This window comes from Corticium candelabrum, chromosome 5, assembly GCF_963422355.1.
Source record: "Corticium candelabrum chromosome 5, ooCorCand1.1, whole genome shotgun sequence".
NCBI classification, from domain to species: Eukaryota; Metazoa; Porifera; class Homoscleromorpha; order Homosclerophorida; family Plakinidae; genus Corticium; species Corticium candelabrum.
The window spans coordinates 2,517,956-2,545,455 of NC_085089.1; the positions used below are offsets into that span (position 1 = coordinate 2,517,956).

General features: G+C 41.4%; 5 protein-coding genes across 5 annotated transcripts in view; 3 read left to right on the top strand and 2 right to left on the bottom strand.

The window, feature by feature from the left end:
• Window positions 1-21,635, bottom strand: part of LOC134179906 (integrator complex subunit 7-like) — a 22,648-nt gene extending 1,013 nt beyond the window's left edge. The window contains exons 1-24 of the mRNA XM_062646926.1: window positions 21,518-21,635; window positions 21,321-21,450; window positions 19,454-19,600; window positions 18,207-18,260; window positions 17,537-17,620; window positions 17,428-17,474; window positions 17,283-17,365; window positions 16,166-16,282; window positions 15,978-16,100; window positions 15,814-15,922; window positions 14,645-14,746; window positions 14,487-14,587; window positions 14,332-14,428; window positions 14,113-14,261; window positions 13,899-14,051; window positions 13,787-13,834; window positions 6,014-6,166; window positions 5,772-5,939; window positions 999-1,102; window positions 873-944; window positions 630-747; window positions 529-570; window positions 372-470; window positions 195-306 (exon numbers count right to left, since the gene is read on the bottom strand). Of these exons, the coding sequence (XP_062502910.1) occupies window positions 195-306; window positions 372-470; window positions 529-570; window positions 630-747; window positions 873-944; window positions 999-1,102; window positions 5,772-5,939; window positions 6,014-6,166; window positions 13,787-13,834; window positions 13,899-14,051; window positions 14,113-14,261; window positions 14,332-14,428; window positions 14,487-14,587; window positions 14,645-14,746; window positions 15,814-15,922; window positions 15,978-16,100; window positions 16,166-16,282; window positions 17,283-17,365; window positions 17,428-17,474; window positions 17,537-17,620; window positions 18,207-18,260; window positions 19,454-19,600; window positions 21,321-21,450; window positions 21,518-21,593 (2,488 nt within the window). The 5' untranslated portion in view covers window positions 21,594-21,635. The remainder of the gene's footprint in view (window positions 1-194; window positions 307-371; window positions 471-528; window positions 571-629; window positions 748-872; window positions 945-998; window positions 1,103-5,771; window positions 5,940-6,013; window positions 6,167-13,786; window positions 13,835-13,898; window positions 14,052-14,112; window positions 14,262-14,331; window positions 14,429-14,486; window positions 14,588-14,644; window positions 14,747-15,813; window positions 15,923-15,977; window positions 16,101-16,165; window positions 16,283-17,282; window positions 17,366-17,427; window positions 17,475-17,536; window positions 17,621-18,206; window positions 18,261-19,453; window positions 19,601-21,320; window positions 21,451-21,517) is intronic.
• On the top strand, window positions 2,693-3,660 carry LOC134180469 (uncharacterized). Its single transcript, XM_062647622.1, has 2 exons — window positions 2,693-3,452; window positions 3,566-3,660. The coding sequence occupies exons 1-2, from the start codon at window positions 2,813-2,815 to the stop codon at window positions 3,640-3,642; spliced, it is 717 nt and encodes a 238-aa protein (XP_062503606.1). The 5' UTR covers window positions 2,693-2,812; the 3' UTR covers window positions 3,643-3,660.
• Window positions 11,327-12,023, bottom strand: LOC134180553 (uncharacterized). The gene is made up of 3 exons (XM_062647730.1): window positions 12,003-12,023; window positions 11,915-11,922; window positions 11,327-11,863 (listed from the first exon to the last, which is right to left on the bottom strand). The coding sequence occupies exons 1-3, from the start codon at window positions 12,021-12,023 to the stop codon at window positions 11,368-11,370; spliced, it is 525 nt and encodes a 174-aa protein (XP_062503714.1). The 3' UTR covers window positions 11,327-11,367.
• Window positions 21,636-21,690: 55 nt separating the features above from the next.
• Window positions 21,691-23,846, top strand: LOC134180403 (ankyrin-3-like). The gene has a single exon (XM_062647558.1). The coding sequence runs from the start codon at window positions 21,776-21,778 to the stop codon at window positions 23,465-23,467; it is 1,692 nt and encodes a 563-aa protein (XP_062503542.1). The 5' UTR covers window positions 21,691-21,775; the 3' UTR covers window positions 23,468-23,846.
• Window positions 23,847-24,864: 1,018 nt separating this feature from the next.
• Window positions 24,865-27,500, top strand: part of LOC134179295 (uncharacterized) — a 14,864-nt gene continuing 12,228 nt past the window's right edge. The window contains exon 1 of the mRNA XM_062646159.1: window positions 24,865-25,856. Within this exon, the coding sequence (XP_062502143.1) occupies window positions 25,679-25,856 (178 nt within the window). The 5' untranslated portion in view covers window positions 24,865-25,678. The remainder of the gene's footprint in view (window positions 25,857-27,500) is intronic.

Genomic DNA, 27,500 nt, shown 5'->3' on the forward strand with positions numbered 1-27,500 from the left:
CCTGTCTGTCAGTAGATTGATGGCCTTGTGAAAAAATGAGGTACAAAATAAAAGATGATTTACATTCAAAGTGTGCCAAATTCATTTGGTGTTGATATGATGGTCACAACATTATATATGTGAAACTATACATGCATGGTATTCAGTATCATACATGGTGAATGTAATACTACTACTGTACATAATGAACTGACCAGCTGTGCCTTTATGACGTAGAAATCCTTCAACATTGAGAGTGAGACAATCGTGATTGTGAGCTACGATAACAGGCTCTCCCACATTAGCAGAAGTCGGTGAGAGTGCAAGCTACAACAAGCAATAACCAAAAATATACCACCAACAGCAACCAGCTTCCTCACTTATTATAATACCATTATTTGAGTTGATTGTGGACTCTGGAAAAAATATGGAGGAAGACAGAAAGGAACTTGAATCAGACTACGAGAAGCTTGTGACAGCATCTTCACATGCTGTATAAACCAGACATAAAACGGTACAATTTAAAGCAAATATTGAATGTAAAGCAACTTTGGATCCAACTGAGGAAGCCTGAAGGGCCGGCAGCTCCAACTGCAAAGACAAATTTAATTCTTGGATCAAACTACACATTAGAAGAAACTGTATCTTACCTGAATTTTCTTTGCTACTTGATGACAACGCTTCAGTAACATGTTATCGACTTTCAAATCATGAATCTCTTCCGTTTTGTCATCAAATCCGGAGGAGGACACTCCAAAAAGACTAGGACTGTAACAGTCACACCATTTTAGTCTCCATGTGTGTGTCCATCCGTGTTTGTGTGTGTGCATGTGCGTGTGCGCATGTGCATAAGTTACCAGAATAACTAATATATTAAATAAGTTACTGCTGACCTCATCAGTGGCACTTCCCTCAGTATAACCAACTCAATGAGTTGAGCCATCAGTGAACAGCTGTGTTGAAGCCTAACAGAGAAACAATACCACATAATTGTATTCAACTTGTGATCTGATTCTTACGACAAAACGTTGTTGAGTGTATTGGAATCGGCATCAAACAGCGACTCACAAAGAGTTTGGTAATCAGACGCAACACGTTGAAACGTTTCAACACAGACTTCCATCTGCAACAGACAAGCTGGTTACGCAAACCCTACGACATACTTCCTACTCGGTTCTATTACAGTTGCATATGATAACTTATTGTTGCAAACAAAATTAATTAATAATAATTAATTTTTAAAAATTAATAATATGATGGGAACTGGAAGTCTCCTGGTCCAGACAAGGTTTATGGTTTCTGGGTCAAGTGTATCACGTGTCTTCACACTGATCTGACTCGTAACTACAACCTGCTGGTTCAGAATCCAGACTCTGTACCCGACTGGTTGTCTCAAGGAATAACTACTCTGATTCCTAAGAATGACAAGACTGACCAGGCCAAAAATTACCGGCCTATCACGTGTCTGTCTGTCTTCTATAAGACCCTCACCTCAGTCATCAGGCAGAGGATTGCAGGGCATTTGGATCAGAGAAACCTCATGGCTCCGGAGCAGAAGGGTTGTCGACAGGGATCTTTTGGTGCAAAGGATCAGCTGTTGATCAACAAGCTGCTTACCGAAGACTGTAGGACCAGGCACAAGAGCTTGAGCATGGCTTGGGTGGACTACCAGAAAGCCTATGACAGCGTGCCACACAGTTGGTTGCTCCAATGCCTTCAGCTGCATAAGATCAGTCCAGTCTTGTGCGGGTTCCTGTCACGTGTGATGAAGAGTTGGAGGACATCAATGGTGCTTTCTTGCGGGAATAGTACTATCAAGACAAGGCTTATGCAGATCAGGAGGGGTATTTTCCAAGGTGACTCACTTTCTCCACTTCTCTTCTGTATGGCTCTCAATCCTCTGAGCAAGGAGCTGAACAGAACCGGTTACGGCTACCGGATGACCACTGGGCATGGTGAGACTGCCAAACGTCAGGCTATCAGTCATCTACTTTACATGGATGATCTGAAGCTGTATGGCAGAAACTCTGATCAGTTGGACGGGTTGTTGCACACGGTTCGTACCTTCTCTGATGACATCCAGATGAAGTTTGGTCTGGACAAATGTGCTGTTGCACACTTTGTCAACGGCAGACTATCTGGACACAACTCTGGGGTGACGGTAGGAAAAACGGACACCATCAACTGTCTGGAACCGGGTCAAGTCTACAAGTACTTGGGTGTAGATGAGAGTAACGGTATTCAGCACAGCATGATGCGGGAGAGACTCCGGCGCGAGTACTTTCGCAGAGTGAAGGTGGTTCTCCGGACTGAGTTGTATGGTCGGAACAAGATTCTAGCCATCAATGGGTTTGCACTACCGGTTCTCACTTACGGTTTTGGCGTCATTCATTGGGGGTGCACGGACCTGCAGCAGCTCGATCGTCGGACCAGAAAGCTTCTCTCTATGCACGGAGTCCACCATCCTGCTGCAGACGTTGACCGACTGTACGCTCCTTGCAGTGATGGGGGTAGGGGGTTACAACAGATTGAGTCGACATATCAATCTTGTATTGTGAGGCTGAACTGTTACCTTGCTGACAGTTCTGATCCTTTCATGCAGATGATACGAGAGTGTGACTCTGGAAAATCTTCACACTCGATCAAGCGCATGGCTTGTCGGTTTACTGCACAGCTGCGGAGGAGTCTTGCTTTGGACGACAAGTCGCAGAACTTACACAGGAGTGCATCCATCTCGGTTGAAGGTGGCTTCGAGCAAGCGCCTAAAACAGATGCGAGACATTACCGTACGTGTTGCAGTTCTCTTCGTGTGCGGTCCTGGAGCGGGAAGCCTATGCACGGACAGTATCGTCGTCTCACTGAGCAACCGCCTGTGGACATGAAAGAGACCTACGGATGGCTAAAGGCAGCGAATCTTCCTGCTGCAACTGAGGGACTGGTTGTTGCTGCTCAAGACCAAGCTCTTCGGACTCGGTACTATGAGCGCAAGATTCTACATCGTGATGTCAGTCCTACTTGCCGCATGTGCAGTGTAGGCCTGGAGACAGTCGACCACATTGTGGCAGGCTGTAGTGCTTTGGCACCGACGGACTACACTGATCGACACAATCAGGTGGCATCCATCATTCACTGGGACGTTTGTCGCCATTTTGGGGTTCCAGTGGAGAGCAGATGGTACCGGCATCATCCTGATAGGCTTGTGGAGACGGATGACATTACTATGATGTGGGATACCACCATCCCCACTGCCAGGAAGATCAAAGCCAATCGTCCAGACATCTGTCTCAGAAATAGGAAGACAAACACTTGTCTTCTTATTGATATCAGCTGTCCTGCTGATGGCAACATTGGCAAGAAACATGCTGAGAAGTTGGCGAAGTACAGCGACTTGCGAGTGGAGATAAGCCGCATGTGGCATTGTCGAACACTGGTGGTTCCGGTGGTCTTGGGAGCTTTGGGCACAGTGCACGCAGGTATTGCACGGTGGCTGGACATTATTCCAGGTCATCACAACCTGCAGCACTTACAGAAAACAGTGCTTCTGGGATCTACTCGGATCCTTCGTAAAGTCATGTCTTCTTTCTAGACAGCCGTGATGGTCTAAGTACTTCTGAAGCAGGGTTTGCTTCCGGTACTTGTAATAGACTTTACAAACCAGACTGATCTGGTTGAGCACGACAATTGATAATAAAAAGCATCTGCCAGATACAGTAACAATGAAGACAACTACAAGAAAAATGAACAGGAAACAATGAAAATATGAAGAACGAATTCGACAGATAAAGCATGAGTCTTTTACACCTACAGTATTCTCATGCACACGAGGATGCAGTAAGCTTACAAAAACCTTCTTGAAACATCTCGCATCAATGTTGGCTGAAAAGCTTTATTTCATAAACAATATGACAATCAACTGGCTACGCTGCAGAATCAATCTGCTATGCTCTTATTAGATCTGCTGTCATGTGTTTGAGAGGATGCAGAACAAAGAAAAGAGTTTACAAATATGAAGGAGGCATTGAGCAAGCTGTGACCACTAGCTGCCTAGCTCACTAACTCATTAGTAACTTTCTTTGCTAACATAGTTTTCTCTAAGACTCTTTAGTTAGTTAATTAATTGTCATTGCATATATATCAGATGTTGCTAGCACAATCACTCTAGTTTTAGTGCTTAGTGTTTCATTGCACATGTAGCAGTATGGACGTATTGCACATCTATTCAAATACATTATTTATTTATTTATTAATAAAAATAATTAATAATTAATAGTAATTAATTTAAAAGTTAATTAATTAATAAGCTTTATAGACAAAAGTCTACTGGTAGCTTCGTCTATGTCATTCTAAAAGCTAAAATCTAAGAATGAAAGTGTAGCCTGAGACTGACAACACAAAGTTGCTTAGCTAATTATGTCAGTACAAGTACCACAAATGTTTGAGTTTATGTGATCATCACAAGCTTCGTTTGACTTGTGGTCAGCCACTCTCAATAAAACCGAATAACCATCTCTTTATCAAAGACAGAATGCAACAAGTAAGATACAGACAACTTCAAGACCTATTGGCTGGCAAAATCCCTACATAACGTCATTTTGGTATTCAAGACAGGAACATCGTGCCAGCAACGCAGCAGCCAAAGACAAACCTGATGACAAATGTTGTTTACTCTATCAAGCAAGCACAAACAGCGTCGTAGGAGTAAAATTTGAACTTGTGGCCTAGCACACATTACATGACGTGGCTTAACCCCCTCGTCAAATGCTGCTCATTTGATATTAACATGTATCTTACAACTTGTTCTCACGGTAGCAGACAAAGTAGCTAGGCAATGTACTTTATCTGCATGTGCATTACAATTTACTAGTAACATACCTTGAATAATATATTACTTATTTAATTATGTAACACAAAACCGGAAGTGGTGGTTTTTATGATGCAGACCAACTTTAAAAACCTGTTCAGCTGTGTGCCGTCCTACGACCCTCACAAACAGTGCACATGCATCTATTCAATCTGCCATGACAGTGCTAGCACCATGGCAAGTGCAATACAAAGTCACTCTACCAGTATGGTTACGTCATAGCAACACACATTTACTATCAAACGTACGAAACTCCCTTGACTCTATTCAAGTAACTAATCCAACGTTCTCTACAACTATTTTAATTAGGGCAATGGGAGTCTCTCTAAAATCAGTCTAGAACTAAACAACCACAAAGATACTGCAAGTTATTCATATAAACTATTAGTACGTGGGCCTATGCCCCAAAAGACGCCACGTTTTGAAATCATGTTGCACCCCTCGCCCAGCAAATTTCTAACTGTACCACCGTAAAGTACATCACAGTAAAGCTTCAATAATACTTGTTTGCCTTTAGAGCAAATCTAATCTGCAAATTTTATAGCAAAAATTCCTCAAGACTACCAAGCAGAGTGCACAGACTGCCGCAAACTAGTGACACACTTAGTGGTTCAACAGAGTTGTCCTCGGCAAAGTTCTACAAGCAGAAATCTGACAATAACCACTCATACTTTTTGCACTTCTAGTACAGTATGTAATTGTTCTACTAGTCTGTCCATGTGAAATGATGCCTTTAGTGCCATATTTTTCAATGTATGGAAACTGTTTGTGTCCACCAACTAAGAGACACAGGAAGTGGTTAAAATGCTTCCAGTTACAACTTACTTAAGCTCAAAATATCCAGCCTTTGGGACTATGTATAAAGCATTGCCAAACGCCTCGGCATTCTTGTCAAATTACACTAACAGTTTAACATCATTGTGTCCCTCACCTGATGTGAGAAGTCAGATTTATCTCCCGTTGCTGCTATTGCTGGTGGAGGGCATGTGAACAAACTTGTGCAAGAAGCAAGCAGTTGGTCATGAGCTCTTAATAGATCTCCCCTCAAACTGCAGTATCTCGACTGGAAAACCATCTGCTTGATTGAAGATGATGATGCCTATAACAAAACAGCCTTTAGCTCAACGCTGCTATTGTAATTTAAGTCAAGAACACAACCACAGTTGCCCTTACTTTAATTTCTGTTACTCCTTCATAAATGGCTCCAATAGCTTCTGGTAAGACTTTCTTTAGACATTGAAGTGTAGTGGGTTTTAACAGCATGTTCTCAGCCGTGCAGACTCTGGTGATACCGCGCAGCCAGTAGATAAATCGTACAGATGCCACCTACCAAAGAACTAGGTACAATAATAATTCTCTCTTACTTGTTCTGCTATTCGGTGTATTTGGGGTAGCACGTCAACTACACTTAGACCATTTAGGTGTAAAGGCATTGACCCTATTAGCAGTAATGAGTCTTGAATTTTCATATTCAATTTCATTCTTCCTATATCTACTGTGTAGTGTAAGTATTGCTACTTTTTGTTTACTGGAATGCTGTGCCATAGGTAATTGTAAGAGAACTATGCGGCATCGTCATCATCATTCTCAAATATAATAGTATTAATATTCACTATAGCCATAAACTGTTCAAATAATATTAACAGAGTGTCTAGGCATATTGCAGAAATAGCAAACCCAGAAGGTTTTGTCAGTAGCCAGTTCTAATTCTCCAAACATATGTTTTACAATAACTACAAGCAGCTAATCACTTTGAAGCAAAAGAGGATAGTGCTTTGACATTGTGCTGCTTGGAGCAGCCCAAACTCATGTTACTCATGCCAAAAACAAAGTGACTTAGTTAGATATCAAACTTGATCTGAAATAAGCACAGTAACTAAGACATATAGTTTCTTGTGTGTCAAGCTGATCACAGCAATCAAGACAGCCAAAGATCACACCAAACATTTCTAATAGACTAATGATTCAATCAAATGATCTGTAACTACAAAGACGTCAGAGTTGTGAATACTTTCTAAACGACTGTCGTCTAACATAACATATTTGTTTTACAGTAATTTTGTTTCCAAGTCCCAAAATAACAGAATTTCTTTTGTAAAGGACCGTCAGTCCTGATAACATTTTACAAAAACCTAATGTTTCATTTGGGGGTAGGTGGTAAATGGCCATTTCATTTTCAACATGGAAGTAAAAATGGCATTATGGACAACCTGACAGGCGCTTTGCAAGTACACTGGAAAGTCAGTAGATTGAGATTATTAACCTATGACATGCACTTTCAATACTGTAAACGTTGTGTTTGGGCTGATAAACTATATTAATATTAAATTGACATATGATGGTATATGTACATGTACTTGTCTACTCTACACAGTCACTAAACAGGCCCCTAGTACAGTAGAACCCAATAAATCAAATCCTCGCTAATCTGAATTACCTTAGCACCCACCTCACGTACCCAAATCATAATACTGAGGTGGCCAAGTTAGGATAAGGTTGGTGCCTTGGTGTGGCACCAGGAATGCATCCTGGTGCCCAACAAAAATGACACGCCCATGCAAACACACTTGCGCGATACTGGTCTGAGGCTACTTACTTACCTACCTACCTACCTACCTACCTACTTATGTAATACATACACACGTACATTCATACATACATGATGGTATGTCCACCGCTTTTGGTGATGACTCCTTCTTCAATATACATACATACATACATTTATATATACATACATACATTTATACATTTTTTGTTATTATTAAAAGTTGGTACAACTTCTAAATCAATCTACATTCTTTACACTAAAGCTAGGTTTACAAAAGGTCCCAAAGGCTTCCAAAAAGATATGTCCGACTTTCTTGCACAAAATGTTCGTATATGTCGACGTAGATGCCACTTAAAGCTGTTCATAATTCCAACGGGAGGAAGACTTTTTCTTTTTGTCCAATAGGTGGTCATGAGAATGACGAAGAAAGTTCTTAGGTTTCCAGTTTCATTCATCAGCTCCAATGGGTGGAGGGCCATAGGTGGATTTAAGGATACCCTACTCAATAAGAGACAAGCTTGCTGTAAGAGTCCTTTCCATATCGAGCAAGTATTGAATACATGTTCAATGGTGTCGTCTGGCTGGTGGCACGCTGGACACTGACGTGTTGTGGCAAATTTAGCCGTATAGAGGACTGAGTTAGTTGGCAGAACCCGGTGCAGAAATTTCCATGCTATGTCCCATTGTAAAGGCGTCATGTTTTGAGGAAAATTCCATAGTGAGAGCCATTGTTTGTCCGTAATTGGTCCGTATGAGGCCTCCCATTTTTCCTGGCATGGTGGACGGTCTATGTGTTTAGATAAGAGACATCGGTACAGTAAACGTGTATTGGCATCCGACAGTAGCAGTGGTTTATCGGCTGTGCTGAAGAAACAGAGATGTGCCTGCCAATGTGGCATTCTATGTTCGGAAGAGGGCTCTTGATGGGGGAGGATAGTCCAAGATTGCAGAATGGCATGTAAAACTTGAGGGTAAAATTTTGCCGCGACCGTTCTGGCATCTGGAAGTTGTTTGGTCCATATATCTTTAACGTTGAAGAAGCGACATCTAGCTAGTGAAGGCTGAAGTATGAGGCGATTGGACTGGTCTTTTATAAGTTGGTTTCCCCACAGAGGTTCTTCGGCAGCATCTTCATAATACTTGGGAGGGGCAAGATCCCGTCCTCCTGTGTGTAGTTGCGATGGTCGAGCATCCAGCCTGAGGCGGCAAAAACTGCATGGCCCATGTTGTATTGTCCACTGAGATGAGATAGTTGCTGTCGAGCAAGGTCTTTCCAAGCTGCTTGATTCTTTTTATCAAACAAGCGTCGGATCGTTTGGAGGCGTATTGCCATTAGTCTAGAAAGGAGATGAGGCATGCCTAGTCCCCCATCTCTACTTTGTGAAATACACACCGATCTTTTTATTAGTGGTGGCGTTTTAATCCAAAGAAAATCCCAGATAATGTCTTGGAATTGCTGTAACGTTTGATGAGGCATAGTATATGTTTGTGCCGTGTAGTATATTTAGCTTAAAGCGTATGTTGACAGGACGTGTGCTTGCCCTAGGTATGACAGATCTCAACTTTTCCAAATGTCCAATGTCTTTTCAGTTTCTCTAAGACCATTGACCAGTTTTCTTTCATAGATTCATAATACGAAGGACTGAACGTTAGGCCAAGAATCTTGATCGCTGTGGTAGTCCATTTTATTTGCAATGGGTTTTCTTGACGTTTCCACTTTCCAAGCCATAAACCAACTGACTTTTCTCGGTTGAGGTGTGCTCCACTGGCAGAGTTATAAACCGTTAGTTCATCATTTAAGGCCTGAAAGCTTGCCTCTGTTGTTAGAAAAACAGTCATGTCATCTGCATAACTGGATACTTTAATACTATCTCTGAGAGGGTCGTCAACAGTTGGCACTCCTTGTATGATAGGATTTTGTCTTATCGCTGACGCTAAAGGCTCGAAACTGAGAACATATAAAAGAGGTGACAGTGGACATCCTTGTCTGACGCCGCGGTGTATGTCTATTCTTGATGACAGATATCCATTGACTATGACGTGACTGCTGATGTTAGAATACACTATTTTTACCCATTTTTGGAAAGAGGGACCAAACCCAAAAGCACCGAGTACTCTAGACAGATGTGTCCAGTTAACCATGTCAAAAGCTTTTGTTTGATCTAGAGAGATAACAGCCAAATCTTTCTCTGTACCAGAGCACCAGTGAAGTACGTCTCAGATTGTTGCGCAATTGTCTTGTATGGCTCGATGGGGAATACTGCAACTCTGGTCTGGGTGGATGATTGATCCGATTACTTTCTTTAGACGATTTGTTAGAGCTTTTGTGATTATTTTGTAGTCGGTATTCAGAAGGCTGATGGGACGCCAGTTTTGAGATCATTTCGATTTCCTTTCTTATATATGATACGAATGATTCCGGTTCTCTGGCTATACGAAAGAGAGGTCTTTTCTTCAACTGCGTTAACCATTTGCACAAAATCGTCTATAAGCAGTGACCAGAAAGCTCTATAAAATTCTGTCGTAAGACCATCCATGCCAGGAGACTTGCCTGCGTGTAGTGTTTTGAGAGACTCTGTACACTCTTCCAGCGTTAACGGACCGTCACACGAAAAACTGTCTGTGCATGTTAATTGTTTGTTGAGATGAGACAGAGCTTGCACACTAGTTTCGTCGTCGATTGGTTGCTCTCGGTAGAGGTCGGTATAAAATGTTTGAGTAAGATGAAGACAGGCATTTGTGTCTGTGGCTCTCTTGCCTTGATAGTTTAGTTCAGTGATACAATCTCGAGTTCCCTTGATGTTTTCTTTTGCGGTGAAAAACTTACCCGAAGTTTCTCCACTCTCTATCCATTGTGCTCGGCGGCAAACTTGTTTACCTTGAATGTATTCTTGCTCATATTCTTGTAAGCGTTTCCGAAAGAATTCTGCTCTTGAGACTGCTGTGATTTGGCCGTTTTGAATTGCTCACTGTGCTTTTTGTAGTGATTGTTCAAGTCTAGTCCTAGTTTTATTTCGTTTTCTTTGGCATTGAATTCCATAACGTATTGACAAAGATTTGATATGAGCCTTTCCGGTGTCCCACCATTCGAGGAGTGACAAAAACCGTGGTTTCTGATATTGCCAGTGTAGCCAAAAGGCAGTGACTTTCCGTCGGTAACAAGCCTCAGACAAAAGACTTTTGTTAAGTTTCCAATATCCCCGTCCTCTAGTACATGTTGACGAAGCTAGAAGTTTGAGAAGTACACACAAGTGGTCACTGAACGCTGTGGGAAGAACAGAAATCTCATGTACTTTGTTTTCCAACACACATGAGGTTAGGAACATATCTAGTCGGCAGGCTACTGGTGGATTTGATCGACTCCATGTGTAACGCGGAACATCTGGATGGCATTGTCGGTATATATCAGTCAAGTTGAGGGTTGAGAGGAGCGTGTGAAGTGCAGCAGTGTTGCTGCTCCTGGGTCCTAGTTTTGCTTGGGACAGTTTGTCCGTACTGGGGTTAAGGATGAAATCACCACAGACAACCAGTCTTGGTGAATTCTGCAGCTGTGAAGTCACGATTTGATAGAAATCTTTGCGATCAGCTGAGGACGTTGGTGCGTAAAGGTTGACGAGGTCGAACGTGAGGGAAGGGTAGTTTACTTTCATAGATAAATAACGTCCGTTGGAGTCTTGTAGAACCTTCTTGCATTGTAGTTGAGGCATATTTTTCACAATGATAGATACTCCTTTGGAATGATTTGTACCATAAGCATGAAAATGCAATGTTTAGGAAACTGTAATTGCCAATTTGAATTTTTCAGCTGTTGCATATGTTTCTTGTAAACACAAAATATCAATATTCTTTCTGATCATCCAGTCTGCAATTTGTTGTCGTTTCATCCTGTTAGTCATTCCTTGAGCATTGAGAGTAGCAATTTGTAGAGTCATTAGAGCGAGAGAGGGAAAGAGAAAAAACAAAACATTTCCAGTCGAGTCTAGACTGGAGCTGGCAATGTCCCACATGCGTCCTGGTTTTCCACATGCGGGTGTTCAGTAGCTGATTTCTCTCGTGCTTTCTTCTTTTTCTTCTTTCTTTGTTTTAGCTGTGTATTCGTGTCAGGTGTTGGTGAGAGTGTTTCTTTTTCATTCCTTCCTCTTTTGCGTGTTCTCTTATCGTTTGCATCACTCCGAGAGCCCTCTTTCATGTCACTTTCACTTGCCGTTCCTTGATTTGATTCTGCTTCACACCAGCTTGTTGTCTTATTTGTCTCCCATTCACTGAGTTGGATGTCATCTTTGTCATCTGATAAGGTACCCTCATAACCACAAGGTAGTGGTGGTGTAGTCTCTTTCACAGATGTGTCAGACTGTTCTGGTCTGTTCTGTTCTGTAGCTCTTGTGCTAGCCGTACTATAGTTTTTACAGTTTCTATACACATGGTCGTACCATTGCAATGATAACAGCGTGGGAAGGATGATGGTTTTGGACAGTCTTTCACGTGGTGATCAGCTTCGTCACATCGATAACACCTTGTTGGTTCACCTGCATATCTGACATAAAATCTGATTAGGTAATGGCCAACTTGCAATGAGATAGGAAAGGTTCCCTTGGGGTTAACAACAGTGAATACTCGAACTCCTGTTTCAATCATGGGGGCGAAAGAGTAGCATCTACGGTGTACACGTGACACATGGCCATGTTTTGACAATACACTTTTAATTGTTGCATCTGGCATCTCGTATGGCATCTTACATGTCACCAGTGCAGGTGGTGGTCCTGCAGGGTGTGCATGTTGTGGTCGTGAACCTGACAGCTCTACGCATTCATAATGTCATTCCTTGATGTCAAGGCCAGCTCCAAAACAGTGTCTTTTGCGGTTTGATTCCCAAAGGAGATTTGTCAAACGCCATGGCGGAGAGTCTGAGTCACGCATTTGATGTTTTCTTCCTCTACTACAGTCTGGAGTGCCATTATCACGTCACGAGTTGAGATATCCTCCTCAGTTTGCAGACGGACCGTTAGAGGTCGTGCTAGATACCCTTCCATCTTGAGAAAAACAAGCTTGAAACACCAGATTAGTCCAAGCTGTACTTAAGACATCCAAATATCAAAGTTGGTATCTACAAACGTTGTGAACGGGTGGTAGCCTTTGTAGCAAAACCCAGAAAGCGATAAGAAAGCGAAAAATTGCGGAGCGTTACCACAACGTGGTAAACGCACGGCCTCCAATACATACATTTTTTTGTTTGTTTACAAGGACCCTTAGGGCCCAGGTTAGATACTGCAATCACTATTCTGCAATCTAACTCCGCAATCTAACACTACTGTAGCAGAAGTCACTATCAGAAGTCACTATGATGTACTTCACTCTTGCTGTACTTGCTGTAGATACTTGCTGTAGACAGAACCTGACACTCCTGAGAGAGAGGCAATTGTATGTTAGTTCCTTGCCCAAGGGAATTTATGTATGTGGCCCTCCCGCACTCAAACTCTGACCCAAAGGTCCCGGATGTTCCCAATCTCCAAATGCACACTCTAACCAATTGCGCCACATACATACATACATACATACATACATACATACATACATACACATCATGGTACATTTTATCATGATGTGTTCAGTCTCAGTTTGTGATGTCAACATCTGCTTGAGTGGCTTCAAGCCTTTGTGCCAAATCATTGCTTGCTTAGTGCCCAAGATCAGCCTCTGGTGCCACCTGTGGCACCATAGTGCCATTTGGCCACCCCTGCTAATAGAAATTCCGAGACAGCCTGATCCGAGTTGCTGACGCATTGACACACGTCAACATGCCTGTATTCGACTATTCTGAAATCCCAACTGTCACAGTATTTAGAAGTATGTAGTGATTGCAGTTCTATCGTTTACCATAAACATGACAATGGAGACACACGTAATACCCCAGTGGTCTGGGTGTTCAAGGTAAAGTCTGGATTTCCGAGGCTACACATGTTTGTAATCCGAACAACTTCACTAATCCAAACGGGACTTGACACAGGTCTGTTCGGATTAGTGAGGTTCTACTGTACAAGAAACCTACCAGCACATATTAATATAGTGACATTATACTGGTTGACAAGTGTGGACATTGACCGTTTGTTTTCAGTGTCAGGGTCGGGTATCAGGGTAGGGTGTCAGGGTAGGGTGTAAGGATAGGGTGTCAGGGTAGGGGTCAGGGTAAAACAAAATGTTGACATAAACGGATGGTCTAATGAAGCAAAGTATCATTGGCATGTGCACCAGCAGCAGCATTTTCTAGACAATCTGACAGCAACACAACAAACAAGCACAGCTCACATCAATCCTTCATCCGTAAGTGTTTACACAGCAACCCAGCCAAACTTGCTGAGCCAAATATTACATACAGAAGCAAGAAAATTACACAAAATTACCTTGTTTGTAAGCTTGTTAAAGATGTGAGTGGCTAACTCATGGTATCCCTAGTTAATACGTACATTCAGAACACAGGACACACGGAATGCACTACAGCACAGATAAACAAACCTGTTGTGCAGCCTCTCGTGCAAGTCTGTAAGCACCCCATGCATTCACAGCAACAATTTGGCTATCAAACCAAGCTTGAAGAGATTCGGTAAATTTTGCCTGCGACTGGTACTCCATCTGGTTCATTCTCAACAATAGGGCAACAACTAACACCTGCAAAGCACCGTCTCTTACGACCAAGCTTTATAAAGAGATAACACACGATGTGAAGTACCATGATTTCACTTGTGTTTTCTGCTCCAGTTTTTTGAGCTGTCTCAACAACTTTGGTGAGATCAACTACTGGTAGACTCTTTCTCACTCCCTCACAGTTAATTCCACTCAGTACATTGAGACAACGGACAATAAGAAGATTAATATCAACTAGAAACATTAGAAGTACACAATGCACTACAATCTTTTACTGGGTACAGTAACATGTATGACAACTCACGTTTGCATGATGTCAATACATCAGCCAAAAGTTGTGAAAACTGAGCAGTAAGATCAGGCCACATCCTAGCCACTTTGACTATAGACGAGAGAACTAACTGCACAGGGACCATAAAGTGACTGACAGCTGTGAGTAATAGTAGACAATCTTTCTACCTTCAGGGGCTTCAATCTGCTATCCAGAACAGGTGAAGTGGCACATAGCAGCAATGCTGACTGTAATGCTGAAGCCAATTCATCACGTTGATTATCATTTGCTAATATGTCAAAACAGTTAGCATAGATCACATTCTATTGGCATAACAACTTGTTACTTTCATTTGTTGACAAACAGCAGAAGATTCCACACGACAGAGATGCAATAGAAGGATTCGTATGATAGCACAATTCGTCTACACTACTCCAAATCTGATCATCTGCAATACAATACAACACAGGCATAAGCAAATTACACAAGTGAATGGCAGCTATTACCAGAGGAAACACACACACACACACACACACACACACACACACACACACACACACACACACACACACACACACACACACACACACACACACACACACACACAGACACACACAGACACACAGACACAGACACACAGACAAAGACACAGACACAGACACACACACACACAGACACACACAGACACACACACAGACACACACACACACACACAGAGACACAGACACAGACACACACAGAGACACACACACACAGACACACACACACACACACACACACACACACACACACACACACACACATGTAAGTAAAGAAGAAATATCAACTCATAAGATTTATAACACATTTACAGTCTCTACATGTACACGTATCACACAAACTTGCACAAATACAGTGATTGGTTAAATGTTTAGATAGACCTACATTACTCAACAACCAGCAACTTTGGAGTACTGGTCTAATTGCATTCTTTGTTGCAAACTGTCTATAGCCAAAACATGTTAGTACTTAAAAGAACCCTGTGTTTTAGTACAGCCACTCTGTTGTTGATTCATTCTCCCATCACCTTTATTCTTTGACTCATCCATAAACATTAGAATCTTCCAGTAATAACGGTTGTTTGCTTTCATTTGCCTTGCTCAAGCCACTCTTTTCCATCGTCACCTTCTTGCCTTCGCTCGTTTGAAATGATTTCAAAAATGTAGAGTCAAGTCAGTAACTCACTAAGTGTGTAAGCTAAAAACTGAATAAGCTAAACCTTATAACCTAATCTTCTTTTTAGAGACTGAGTCAAAGAGATCTTTAGATGACATTGGCTTAACGTTTGGCTAGTCCTTGTACATAAAAGCAGACTAGATAACGGAAATATACAGAACAAACATGACATAGACTGCCCACAATATAAACCGAGTGACAAACAACACCATGCAAACAAACTTCATACACCAACTAATGTAAACAATGAACTGAATTGACAAAAAGATTTGATAGATTTCTCCATGGTCATGTGATCACCTTTTTGGAGATGCAGCACAGCAACAGAATGAGCGAGAGTATTCATCACAATAAAACCAAACACCTGCAAGTTATCATCTGTAGCATCATGCACGGCTTCCCATAATTCCTTCACATACCAACAGCTATACATGTCACCACTTTGCAAACAATGAAACACGTACAATGATATGCTGCTTGTTCCACAGATGAGGGGACTTTTGAGCTAACATGTCCAAGTCTCTCAACGCCTTTCGCTTGATCAAAATTCGAGGATCTCGTTTCATGTAATCCAAAAGAAGTTCAATCTTATCCAAACACACCAGCAACTAATTCTGCTGTCGTACTGTAATCTACTGTAGTCACCACATACCTGAGGAATAGTACCTAAAAACGCTGCTGCTGCGAGTTTAGTTAGAGTCTCCAAGGCAATTAGTACAAAATCCTGAGCTGGATGAGAAGCAAGAAGCGAGATACACAACTGCCTAACCTGAACAGAAATTTTAATTAGTCAACATTGGCTACAGCAGTTCATGCCTATATTATAACCGATCCAACCTTGACAACCATGCATCTATTCGACTGACCATCTACAGTTACTGTATTGCTGTCTACAGTTCCTGTATTGCCGTCTACAGTTAGTATTGCAATGAATACAAAACAACAACAAAGATGACATTTGTACTGAGAGTGTGTCAACAATAACATATCTATGTGACAAAGCTGGTATAATTAATACCCTACTGCTCCCAATGTTTTTTTAAGACTGATTCTTTTCGAGACTCCAAAACAATTACAATTGTTTTACAATCCTAATTTTTTCAAGGTCTTGATGTACCATATTAGTCATTTTTTGACTACAATATTTGTTTATTTATTCTTTCAAACTGATTCAATTCTCTAAACTTTTCTAGTTAGCATCTTGAGCTGCACACATCCATCTAGTGGCAATTATTGACGATGTTTCATGCTCACGCACAAAAACCAAAGCCCAGAGGACAACAAACAATTTTCAAAACCCAAATATTATTTTTCTGTTATTCTATTAGTTTTCAAAGGCAAATTTTTGAAAAATTTTATTACTCGAAAAATATTAGGAGCAGTACGGTACAAAGAGTTTTACAAAGCCACGCTGTCCTTAATACAAGAAAAGTACTAATTTGACCAATGCTGCAGTCAGTCTAGCAGTTGACAGTGTGAAAATCAAACAATCACGTGTAATTTGACCATAAGTATACATTAATATACAACAAGAACATGACACATCATGCCACAGTCTATTACAAGCAAACCCAGTGCCTTACCATCTACTCGCATTCAAACTGAGCAAAACATCTCATAGTGCTGAAACAATGTCAGATGCAATACCAACAGTATTACACTTGATCAATACTTAATTGTCTGAATTTAAGTTGATCATTAGTTAGTAAGTGGATGTTCGTTAGGACTGCCTATACACTGTACACATACCCTAGTTGCTGTACACATACCCTAGTTGCTGTTTCTGCACTATGATACATGTTCTGGAAGATTGGTAAAAGTTTCAGCTTCACAGGGACGGGTGTTGCCAATCCTAATAACACACATCAAAGGTGGATGCAACATGATGTCATTATAATGACCAAGTGCTACTACCTTGAATCATTTCTGCAATTTCGTCACATACACTGGCAGCAAATGTCCTTCAAAGATTGTCATTGATCACAAACAGAAAGCTACCAGATTCATGAAGTGACATGATTACCCTGATGTTTTACACAACTTGCTCGTTGCAAAGACTGCTGCCTCCAGTTCAATTTTATCGTGCGTTTTGAGACTTGATAATACACTAAACAGATAATCAAAAATCAATTAGGTAAACAACTAATAACAGCTAGCAGAAAAACTAACAGCTAGCAATGCAACTCGTTAATAGACAATATCTGTTGCTGTCAACAGTTTAACTAATGATGACATCCAAGGATACATCTACATTCCAATAGATGTGACTTACTAGAGCAGGAAACAACTTGTTCAAGGAGTACCCAAACATAGGCAGTTACAAGTTTCATTGTTTTGTCTGCTGTATGTAGTTAATTATTAACCAAATGTTACTTTACATTCAAAGGACACAATGAATTGCCTATCATTCAAAAGACATTTACTACTAGAATGATATTCATTGGTGTTCACCATAACTGGCAGACTAAACTATAAATAATGCATATATCCAGATGGTCATACGCCGAGTTGGGGTTCTTCTAGATAGATATATGGAATAGTCTATGAAAGTAGATGTAGCAAAGAAGCTAAGAATTAGAAACATGAATGCAATCTTAGACTTTGCAAAGTTATTCAAAAAGTCAGTGCACCAAATCATTCTAATATCATTCCAGAGCTAGTAGCGCCCTAAGGCAGACACCACATTTCCTTACCATTGGTGAACATTCTTTCTCTCAGAAACAACATACGCCATACTGCCAAACATTCTACAAAACACACAAATCAATACAATAATATGTATTTTGTATGGTGCAGCACAAAGACATGTACATATGTATATGTTTAATTAAATAATTATACTTTAAAAGTAAAGACTTACTATTATTACCATTAGTGCTCATACATCATGTGTGTAAGAGGCTATTGCAGCAACATACAAAACCAACGAGAAGAAACTGAACATTCAACTAGCTGCTGTGGAAGGTATATAAATGGCTGAGTTAAAATTATAGAGACTATCTCATCTCAACTTGTATTTGCCCTTAGAGAATAGATGTTCTCATATGTCAAATATATTTATTATGATGTTTGTGTTCAACCAGATCAGTCTGGTTTGTAAAGTCTTTTGTAAGCACTAGAAGCAAACTCTGCCTCAGAAGTGATTAATTACCATATTTTTGTTGTTGTTGTTGTTGTTGTCATTTACCACTGGGGTCAATGACTGATAATCATCATTGCTATCCTTGTATTTGTATGGGTATGTCTGTTTCTCATTTTGTCTTATAAACAATCAATTTGTAAGAAGTTCAAAATGAGTATTGCCGCGAGGAATGTTGATCACTAATCAACTACCTACTAATGAAACTATACATATAAATACAATACATGTTAAACCTTGACCAGGACCGCCGTAAGCTGATACAGCATGAGAGGGCCTAGGGTGCGTTAAAGAGCACAGTTACTAAATACTAAATTGCACATGCACACAAACTTTGCAACCATGTGGTCCACTGTCTTTAGTACGCCTTGCCTCCCCCAACATCAGCATCGGTCTGGCAACCAAGACACTAACCAACTACGTTTCATATAATTGCATAGGTTGATCAATAAATCTAAAGAATGGGCTTACTGATCAGCTACGCTTCTGGATATAAATTAGCTATTTAATCGGCTATACCATAGAAAGGAAGTAGGCGTTAATAAAACGTTGGCAGAAGTACACTTTTCAAAAAGTGGGGTTACGGCCTCTGCCACTCTGGCGGCCCTGTTGGCATATATTCTAGAGAAATTCTATGACTACTTTGTAATTGTGGCAGCAGATATATATATATATATATATATATATATATATATATATATATATATATATATATATGTATATATATATATATATATAGATATATATATATAGATAGATAGATATAGATATATAGATAGATAGAGGGTTAAACAAACATACCTCAAAGTCAATGCTCTTGCAACTGGATCATTGCTATGAGTCACTGAGAAAAGCCGCTTGACCACTTCATCAACATTCATAATCTTCTCAAGGTGACATGCACAACGTTGAGTAACTTTCCAAACCCACAGTCGCAAAAAGTTTGTTCTAATCCAAGAAAAGGTACTAGTTAACTTTAACATGCCATCACAAAAACAGATGATGAACAACACAGCATACTTACACAACACAAACTTACACACTGACTATAATACAACCAGATTCATGATCATTACACATGCATGCGCGCGCGCGCGCGCACACACACACACACACACACACACACACACACACACACACCAATATCTAGGTTACATTGTATGTATTTATGCTGAGTTGAGTTAAGCACTATCATGCTCTGTACTTTCAAGAGCTAGATATTAACAAACCTCGCTGTACACTTTGCCAGAGTTCTCGCAAAGTTAGACAAAAAACCACGTGTCTGAACTCAACAAGGCTATATGGAATCTCAAAGCAGGCAAGGCACCAAAGGTTGACAGTATTCCCACTGACACTTCCAAACGTGGCAACCATTTTTGTGTCATTTGATGCTGCTTTGTTGGAGAGGAAGACATTTTTGATGCAGACACGATCACGCTTTACAAGAACAAAGGTGATCGAAGTCACTGTAACAACTACTGTCTTAGCTCACTTCTGAGTGTACAACTCTGTCCCATTGCATGCATTGTTTCATCAAGATATGATTTTTCTGTGTCAAATTCAGGAAAAATGTGAACGAAACAAACAACTCTTTGTGACATGTAATGATTTAACTAAGGCATTTTATTCTGTCAGCAGCACTGATTTATTCAAGACTTTGCACCAAATTGGATATCCTGCTAAACTTTAGAATCTATATATTTCACTCTTTCCACATGGGATGGAAGGTGTACGTACTGCAAAGTTTATGGCCAAAAATCACAAAACATTGCTATTAGAAATGAAGTCAATAAGGGCTGTGTCCTCGCACCTACTCTGTTGGCATCTACTTTCTGTAAATTACATTCTACATTCTCATCATGTAATGAACCTCCAGACAAGACCTGGTGGTCATCTATTCAATATCAGGCAACTGGGTTACCAAGACAAAATTAGACAACGTCATGTACCCATGTTTTCTGATCAGAGAACTGCTTCAAGTAATCTACAATCATGACTGAGGGTCACATGAAACAACTGTCCATATCTCTTAATTATTGTTGTCAATAGCTTCCAGTATCTTAGATCCTCAGTGACAGGCACACTAACTATTGATGCAGAACCAAGGAACGCATAGAAAAGTGGCCACTACCTCTGGAAACCTATCCAAACATCTTGAAAACGACAGCAAGTTGATACTAAACACAAACTACACGTTTATTGAGTCCGCATTCTCAGATCTCTACATATACCAGTGGACATAAAATATACAGATGACATGAAAAATTTCTTCAAATTTTCCATATTCGGTGTCTTTGCTGAATCTTGAATGTTCTCATTAGCAGAAGAAATTCATGATAGACTTAGAATGATAGAATGTCACACATACATATGGTAGAACTAAAGCAAATTGTAATATGGAATGTGTCATTTCAACTGCTGACATTTTTGCTTGTCAATCATGTGATAAAAATGACTATCAAACGTGGGTCTGATGAGTCGCCACTGATTTTGTCAACATGCCCTCATCATCATCATCATCGCCATCATGTATGTAGATATGTATGTATTACTATGTATACTGTATGTGTGTGTGGGTATGTATGTACATGCATTTTAGTTACAAATTACATGATCTACATATCTAGATATATTGACAACTAGCAGGCATGTCTAGTCTATTACTGACCCTTCACGAAAGACGTCTGATAACTTGAGATAAGCCGAATTTATGACAATAGGAAAGGGAAACCGGTCAAAAAGCCCTTCAAATCGTAAGATACTTTCACACTGCTCTCCAACAATTTTTGACCGAAGACCTGAAACAACCACACCCACACACGTACACACAACACCCACAGTCCGCCACAATCACAACCACAGCACCTTTATCCAGTTCCATCAACGTCGTATTCGCTTTCTGCCTCACATCCTGCGACAGAGAATCGCTCTGTAACGACATCTCGATGGCGGCACACTCGACACAATCAAATCACTCGTCGATATCAACAACCATTTGGCAATTAATTGATAACTATGAAGAAAGCAGTCAACACCGGTTGTGAGTGGACCCTGAGCAGTCACGTCTCGCTTCCCAATGTGGACGAACTCTTCTCCGTCAACGGCAGCGTTTTTGTTGGCAAAATGGAAGTAGAGAAACAAACCAGAGCTGAACGTGATCAGCAAGGCTCTGTTGTGAAACCTAGACGGTTTCGCGAGGCAATTGTGTCTGGTGACGTCGATGTGCTCTCTCGCTTGCTCTCCGACGGAGCTAATCCCGACCAGGTGGATGAACTCGGCTGTAGTGGCCTTGTATTGGCACTTGATGTACAGAAGTATGACGTCGCCAGACTGTTGTTGCAACGAGGTGCCTGTCCTAATGCCAGGTGTACAGACGGGATGTTTGTGCTGCAGAAGGTGGCTCGAACTGGGGACGTTGTAGCTGTTGATCTTTTGCTCGCTCATGGCAGCACAATAAATATTAGAGCTCGACTCGGTCCAGTGGCTAGTGCGATATCCAAGACTCCACTAGCACATTCTATTGAAAGAGGGAATCTCTTAGTTTCGAAATTGATTATCACTCGTTGTCCTGTTAATCGTTTGCCGGCTTTATTGAACGCACAGGATGTGGTCGGGCAGACTCCACTGCATCAGGTTTCGTTGTGTCGACAATATTCGGCGATTCGATTGGCTCAGATTATGTTAGAGAAAGGCTCGTTTGTAGATGCTCAGGATAAACTGGGCCGAACGCCACTCTTTTATGCTGCCGAGTGTGGAAATCGAGAAATGGTTCGTGTGTTGGTTCATCACTATGCGTCGTTAGACATCTGTGATATCAAGGGGCAGACGATCACAGGCCGTGCTCGTGCTAAGAGTCACATACACGTTGCAAAATATCTAGACAGGAAGATGAAGGCAGTAGATTATAAACAAAATGTAAATTGCTTATTTCAGGCGGGCTTAACCGGTCAGTTGGACGATATCAAACAGTTGATTCTCGCCGGTGCATTAATAAACATGCAAACTCGTAATGGTTTGACTGTGTTGCACGGCGCTGCAAAAGGAAATCACTTGTCTCTGGTTCGCTTTCTGGTGGCTAGCGGTGCAAGGCTAGAACCCGAGGAATCACTAGAGTCTCAATCCATGCAGACAGCTCTGAACATGGCGGCCGAATCTCATAGCTGGGATGTTACCGAATACTTGTTAGATGCTGGAGGGAATCCTAATGCGAGTCTGGTGTTTTTCCGTAATCCAGCTTACCATGCTGCCGAGGCGGGCAAACTCAATGTTTTAAAGAAACTGTCGGAACATGGTTGTCAGATGGATCAGGCGATAATTGGTGCTGCGATGGGAGGACACTTAGATATCGTGAAATATCTACTAGCACAAGACATATCTGCTTATACAAAAGATCGGCTGTCTGGATTACGACCTGCAGACTGTGCCATTCTGTCTGAGCATTTTTACGTGGCTACCTATTTGTTAACAGAGCTGAAAGTATCTCTTAATATCCCGACGGGACACGGCGATCAGTATCGATCGACTTTGCATTGTATATTGAGCAAGACGGTCGATGCAACGAACGCGGTGCTGTTTGTTCTTCAGAACGGTGGAAGGCTTCAAGCAGCCGGTGATAAAGTTATACCTCAACCTTTGAATTGTCCGGAATTACTTTGGAGCATCACACAGATATTACTGGCAGAGGAGCAACCGTTCTCGTTGAGAAATTGCTGTCGGATGACCGTCAGGCGCAGTTTGATTGGTGCACCCAACACGTCCGTGCAGTGTCTACCTCTCCCTTCGAGTCTCAAGTCGTACTTGCTATTTAACTTGTGACATATTCTTCAGTGATTTTCGTGTGGCGACTAATACATGCACATATTGGCAATTTACTTTCGAATGTGAAGTTTTTGACTTGTTAATTATCATCTCAAATTCTATTCTGTTATGTCTAAATAAAGTCAGCAGACAGTTGCATATATATTTTTAGCATTTTCGTGCTTAACTTTGACGTCTATGATGACGAATAGGGATGTAACTTTTTTCTAAGCAGCAACCTGTTTCTGTTTGATGTCTGTATACATGTGTTTGCATTATGGACTGTTCGTGGATGTGGATAGAGCTTTCATGTATTGTGTGTGGCTAGAGTGAGAGCAATGGCATGACAAGAGTATTACTGTAAATTGATTAACAAATAAATTATCGTTTTTGTTTATATTTGTCTTTTATTTTGGAATTATTGAGGTACTATACCACATGGACACTAGATAAACGAATGACGTGTACCAGGAAATGCAATGCTAATTAATTAAGCTAACTAATTAGCAGCCACTTACTATAGACCAACTTTTCTCTTCTGTGTACAATAGTAAGGCTTCATGGCACTAAATTTTGTCTGCATGGTTTTTGCATTCTGCAGGGTCAACCGCTACCATGCAATAGACTGACTAGCTGATTCAACAGAGACTGCTAGAGGTATAATTTGTATTCCTGGGTATTTACCACTCAAGATTATGATACATCATGATAGTGGTGTGTGTGTGTGTGTGTGTGTGTGTGTGTGTGTGTGTGTGTGTGTGTGCGTGCGTGCGTGCGTGCGTGCGTGTGTGTGTGGTGTGTGTGGTGTGTGTGTGTGTGTGTGTGTGTGTGTGTGTGTGCGTGCGTGCGCGCGCGTGCGGGTGTGGTGTGGTGTGGTGTGGTGTGGTGTGTGTGGTGTGTGTGTGGTGTGGTGTGGTGTGGTGTGGTGTGGTGTGGTGTGGTGTGTGTGGTGTGTGTGGTGTGTGTGGTGTGTGTGTGGTGTGGTGTGGTGTGGTGTGGTGTGGTGTGTGTGGTGTGGTGTGTGTGGTGTGGTGTGTGTGGTGTGTGTGGTGTGTGTGGTGTGTGTGGTGTGTGTGGTGTGGTGTGTGTGTGTGTGTGTGTGTGTGTGTGTGTGTGTGTGTGTGTGTGTGTGTGTGTGTGTGTGTGTGTGTGGCGCGCACACAAATCTCAAATTTCTCCTCCCCACGACCACGTTTCACGATAGGACCTTCCTTAAAAATCGTTTTCGTGTCCGACTACAGATAAGTCTAAGAACGATTCGTTTATGTGAGCAAACGTCGACGAAAATGCTTTACGAAATTCCGTCGCCATCCTTTTGTATTGTAGCTAGGGATCGTGTGTACGTGACAACCAAGAAACATCTTCAGGAGTTGAATGCTACCTACAGTCAACTATTCACACGTCCCATACTACAATCAATCCTTTACTACACTGTGCTGCATCTAACGCTGTTGATGGTCAATGTTTGCTGATATCAATTTCTATGTCAGTAAATACCATACCACTGTCGTTACAACGGAACTGAGTGCATACCTAGACTGTACATTTCAATTGTCTTGATCACGATCGCAAAACGACGACTACCTATACCAGGCCTCTAGATACGTAATCTAAACTACTAGGAAGTTTGCATGTTTACTTCCACGACAGCTAGGGTTTCAACAAAGACGTATTGTCTAGCTAGGACTCGGCGTTTCAGTAGACGGTCTGAAAACTCCGTTGGACGTGTTACTCACGAACACAAGGCGCCTACGGATACCGTACAACTAGTAATTAATTAATCTATTTTTTGACTTTTGGACTTGGTCAATTTGCTGATATCACCATTAATATTAATCAAGCGGTACCGGAAAGCCATAATTTTGGCACCATCCATATTTTAGGCAACACCAACAGCTGGTGCAAATATTGCGTGAAAATGGACCTCCGACAAGAAGTGGGTTGGTTCGTTCACACACCTTGAACCCCCATAGGTAAGCGCCTGCAAATGATTGCTAATATGTTGCTTATTTGGCTATACTCGAGACGGAAGTTACCGCAAATCAACGCCTTGATAAACTACACTTTTCGAAAAATGGTGGGCCATGGTCCATCTACCCATGCTCTGTCGGGCCTGGCCCGATATCCAATCAATCGAGTACTAGAAACTTTTTAGTGACTGACAAATACTACGAGTACTGTAACATTGACTTTGACTACTCTTTCTATAGGGTGAAGCTGAAGCATTGTATGATGAAAGTACAAAATCTTGATCAGTTGTTTCTCACACCCAATCCGGGAGCTTCACTGTTGTGTTTTTCAGTATCGTACTACGAGCTGTCTAGTTCAAGTGTTATTGCAGCGATGCAAGCACGACTCGTCTTTCTCACCGTCTTCTTGCTCCTTTATACCATCAGCATCCTGGCAGGTGAGTCTCACGCATGCACTGACCGCGTCGAGCATTCTAGGCTAGCTAGCAGTTTGCCAGAGATTAAATTTCGTGCGACAATCCTCCACGGTTAGCTAGCTAGTTAGACATGTAGTACTGAAACTTCCGTCTACATGCAATTGTGCACATGAATTCGAAACATCATTGGTTGCATGATATCAAGAACGGAGCTAATCTTGGCATCTCGGTCTTCCGTTGCTAGGTTTGTGTTTCGTCGTGTGTGTCTAGCTTTGTAAGTGGCATGCACGAGACCTACACGTCGCACGGTGTCATGTTTCATTACCATGCATGCGCACCTTCGCTTTCTACATGTCTGTCTGTAGCCTACTAGGGCATGTATAGGCGTTGTAGAGTAATCATTCGATTGATCTATACAGTTTTTGATTTACTGTCTAAATGTCTACATTGTATACTATCGAATGTTGTACGACACGTTGTGATCTAGTATGTTTTATTAGCCAGTTGACTTTCACTGTTCTAGATGTAACTGCAGACTCATGCATACTCTTGATGTTGCGCGTTTTTCTTAACTACACAAACACGGTTAACTTGTCTCAAATATCTATGCATCGTCGCAATTAAATTTAATTAATTTTAATTTGCAATAATAAATTTTTGAATATTTGAAAAATTTCGGTTTTCGAGTTTGCATGCTTCTCTTTTTGCTTATTTATCAGCTGCTGTTTTTGAAACTGCATGGTATGTCAATTTTTTATCCGTTTGCATGATCTAGACTGGTAGCTATGAAACTAAAATGTCGATAAATACACAGTATACATAGTACGGAAGACCACGTAGGGTCAGGCATGACCAAATGCGGCTCCGAGGGCCGCGGCATCATTTTTGCGGCCTGATACAGAAGGCGGGAAAATTATAGCCGTCCGAGTTCAAGCTACGCCCGGATGTAGTTACCTTCGTCATGATTACACACCGTGAAGACTATTTATTTCCGTTGTGAGGGTGCATACAGGAGTACCGTTTACTTGACAAGATCTGTCAGGTATACAGATGACGCACGCACGCGCGAGCGCACACACACACACACACACAACACACACACAATCACACACACACACACACACACACACACACACACACACACACACACACACACACACACACACACACACACACACACACACACACACACACACACACACACACACACACATGACGCTCAGCAGTCACTTAGACACAGAGTCATTAATTACAAATACTATTAATTAATTAATACTTGTCGTCAGTAGGTGCATACTATAAGTGGTCCCTGGTACGTGCAACATTTTCAGATTTGGGACTTCAATTTAATTAATTAACTTCATGTCCTTGACCATGCATTCCTGCGGTAACGAGCGCGGTGTACATGGGGTGGTGCCCAATGGTAAGTGCAATCATGTTTTTTATATTTAGCGTTTACTAACGCTTCGAGAAGTTTGTCGCTTAGTTAACGTGATGACGTGACGGAACGTTTTATGAGACTTTAGGGTAGCCGGAACTTCAGACTGCCCTTTGACGGTGCGGTCTGCAGTGTTGCTATAGAAATCTTAAATTCATGCATCTTTGTCGGTTACATTATATTGTGCGCGGCATAGAAAACATTGTGGCCAAAGTAGTTAACATTGA